The sequence below is a fragment of the Merops nubicus genome, unplaced genomic scaffold, assembly GCF_000691845.1.
Source record: "Merops nubicus isolate BGI_N331 unplaced genomic scaffold, ASM69184v1 scaffold19703, whole genome shotgun sequence".
NCBI classification, from domain to species: domain Eukaryota; kingdom Metazoa; phylum Chordata; class Aves; order Coraciiformes; family Meropidae; genus Merops; species Merops nubicus.
This window is the reverse complement of record NW_008597575.1, coordinates 1-3,181: the sequence shown is the minus strand read 5'-3', so window position 1 is coordinate 3,181 and position 3,181 is coordinate 1. Positions and strand designations below refer to the sequence as shown.

The window sequence follows — 3,181 nt, the reverse complement described above, 5'->3', positions numbered from 1 at the left end:
GAAGAGCGTGTGCTACCGCAACTACAACGACACGTGTGAGAACGAGCTGTCCTTCAACATGACCAAGAAGATGTGCTGCTGCTCCTACAACATTGGCAAAGCCTGGAACAAGCCCTGCGAGCCCTGCCCCACGCCCGCCAGCCGTGAGTCACCCCAGGGGGACACAGGGGACTGGGACAGTGTCTGTGTGCAGATCCCCTCTCCTCGTCCCTCTCCTCTCCTCCCCCTGCTCTGCCTGCTGGCCATGGCCATGACCTTGATGTTCTCCTCCCAGCTGAGTACCAGATCCTGTGTGGGAACCAGGCCCCCGGGTTCATCATCGACATCCACACTGGGAAGCCAATCGGTGAGTGGAGCCTCTTCCCAAGGTGCTGTGGGCTTGGTCCATCCCCCTCCCTCAGTAAATCAAACCCTGAGCAGAGGAGAGGCAATAAAATGAAGTGGCAGATGTAGACTCATAGAGTTGTTTGGGTTGGAAGAGACTTTTCAGATCAAGTCCAACCGTTCCCCCAGCACTGCCAGGTCCCCACTGCCCCGTGTCCCTCAGCACCACATCTCCATGGCTTGGAAACCCCTCCAGGGGTGGGGACTCCTGGGTAGGATCCCTCTCAATACAAGTTGTGTCGGATCTGCCAGCGATCCTGTGGCCCCTACAACTTGGAGATTAATCATAGAATCCTTTAGGTTGGAAGAGACCTCCAAGATCATCAAGTCCAACCATTGAGCCACCAGGGCTCCAAAGTCCTCTGCTAAAACAGATCAGAATCTGTCAGGGTTGGAAGGGACCACAAGGATCCCCCAGTTCCAACCCCTCTGCCATGAGCAGGGACACCTCCCACTAGATCAGGCTGCCCAGAGCCTCCTCCAGCCTGGCCTTAAAGACCCCCAGGGATGGGGCCTCAACCCCCTCCCTGGGCAACCCATGCCAGGGTCTCACGGGGAAGAACTTCTTCCTCACCATGAGAAAGACTGTGTGGTTGTGTTGTGCACCCAGACCTCTGAAGCAGGACCCAAGCCTGCTGTCATCTGCAGGACCCACTATCCATCCTCCAAGACTTCCTCCACTCTTCGGTGGCCCTTTCTTGCTTCTCTCCTTTATGGAAGGGACACGGGCAGCTGCCTCCCAGCCATGGGGGAACCTCTTGTCTCCCAAGCACGGGAGCTGGTGCCCTCCCAGCAGGCTGAGGGCTGTGTCTGTGTGCAGATATTGATGAGTGCAGTGAGATCCCTGCCATCTGCACCAACGGCGTCTGCATCAACCAGATCGGCAGCTTCAGGTGCGGGGGGTCCCTCCGCCTTTTTTTTCTACAACAACATCCTCCTCATCTGTGAAGGTAACGGGTGCCAGGGCACCCCTGAGGAGGGTGGGGAGGTTCTCGGTGTAGCCTCAGCATCTCCCCAACCTCCTGGAGCAGCAGGGTGAGGGCTGGCAGCAGAGTGGATCTTCTACAGAGTCCACGTCTTCTGCTCAGACAGAATCAACGTTTTTTTCTTGAAACCTTCTCCATTTTCTTCATCAGTGGTTGGCCAAGAGTTGTTGAGTTTCATGTGTGTTCCTGCCTCATTTTGTCTTCCTCTGGTTTTGATTGGTTGAGTTTTTTTTAAGAAAAACTTTACAGCTGTGAGTGTTTCAAAGCTTTGAGTTTGAACCCAACTTCCCGTTATTTGATTGCAAAGCAATAGAAGAAGGTTGAAGGTTGCCCCTGCTTGGAGCAAACTGAGGGTTCAAATATCAATTGGCTTCACTGAGCCACTTCAGCCCTACCACAGGATCACAGACTGGTTTGGGGCTGGAAGGGACCTTTAAAGGTCATCATCTAGTCGAGCCCCTCTGCAGTGAGGCTCTCACCACGTGTCACAGCTTTGGGGACAGCAAGCACCCCACAGGAGACCAGAGGGAGGCAGCTGGGATCTGTCCCCTCTTGTGCCCAAAGGGTTTAGTCCAAATCACCACCCTCAGATCTAGAAGCTCATTTAAGCTCAGCCTGAAGCCTTCACTTGGCTAAATTCCCATCAAGGAAGAATCATCAAATAGAACCATGGAATGGTTTGGGTTGAAAGGGACCTTTAAAATCCATCTATCCCATCTAGTCCAACCTCCCTGGTTGAGGTGTCCTGGTTGAGACATCCTTCCAGTGAGCAGGGACATCTGCAACTAGATCAGCTTGCTCCAAGCCTCCTCTGGGATGGTTCCAGGGATGGGGCAGCGACCACCTCTTTGGGCAACCAGGGCCAGGGGCTCACCACCCTCAGCGTAGAACATTTCCTCCTTCTCTGGAGTCCAAATCTCCCTCTTTTAGAGAAACCACCTCCCCTTACCCTACTGGGGATGGTGCCTGGGGCTTTGCAGAGCCCAGGCTGACGTTGGTGTCCTCCTGCCCACAGACATTGATGAGTGCAGCAGTGGGGAGAACCTCTGCCAACGCAACGCCGACTGCATCAACATCCCGGGCAGCTACCGCTGCGAGTGCTCCACGGGCTACAAGCTGGCACCCAGTGGAGCCTGCGTGGGTGAGCTGGGAGCTCTTCCCAGAGAAACCTGGGAAAAAAGGCTGGGAACCTCATCCACAGACCACCTGTGGCCCCAAAAGAGGGTGGGAGGAAGGATGGGCTGGGCCAGTCCCACCCCTGGGGTCCTTGTTGGTTGTTGAGCCCGCGGGCTAGGAGGTGGCTCTGGTGGGATTAGGGGGTGCCTGCACTTTGGGAAGGGTTCCTAGGGGATGGGGGCTCCTGAGGGGTGAGGAAAGGGCCCTGTGAGGGGCAGCTGTAGCCTGGCAGCTCGGATCATTTTCTCCACTCCCATTTATTTTGTTGTTTTAGAGCTCACAGTGCCTAAATTTGACCCTCTGGGAAGCCACCTCTCCGAGAAGAGCCCCCGTGTCCAGCAGGGGCTGCAGAAGGCCAGTTCCTCAGCCCTTTGGTCCATCCTTTCTGCTCACCAGTGATCCTTTGGCTTTGGTTTAGGTCGCAATGAGTGCCAGGAGATCCCCAACGTCTGCAGCCACGGGGACTGCGTGGACACCGAGGGCAGCTACGTCTGCATCTGCCACAACGGCTTCAAGGCCACGGGGGAGCAGACCATGTGCATGGGTCAGTGTCTGCCACAGCCCTGCCCTGGGGTGGACCTGAGGTCTCTGATAGCATCAGAGGATCTCTGTGGTTGGAAAGGACTTCTAGGATC

At 55.8% G+C, this 3,181-nt stretch overlaps 1 protein-coding gene across 1 annotated transcript in view; it reads left to right on the top strand.

The window, feature by feature from the left end:
* The window catches only part of LOC103769547 (fibrillin-2-like), a gene marked incomplete at both ends in the record, with an annotated part of 30,098 nt that extends 27,008 nt beyond the window's left edge, over nt 1-3,090 (top strand). The window contains 6 exon segments of the mRNA XM_008936758.1: nt 1-143; nt 275-346; nt 1,205-1,284; nt 1,286-1,334; nt 2,386-2,511; nt 2,965-3,090. The exon segment at nt 1-143 is cut by the window's left edge and continues 2 nt beyond it. Coding sequence (XP_008935006.1) covers nt 1-143; nt 275-346; nt 1,205-1,284; nt 1,286-1,334; nt 2,386-2,511; nt 2,965-3,090 — 596 coding nt within the window.
* Nucleotides 3,091-3,181: the final 91 nt, after the last annotated feature.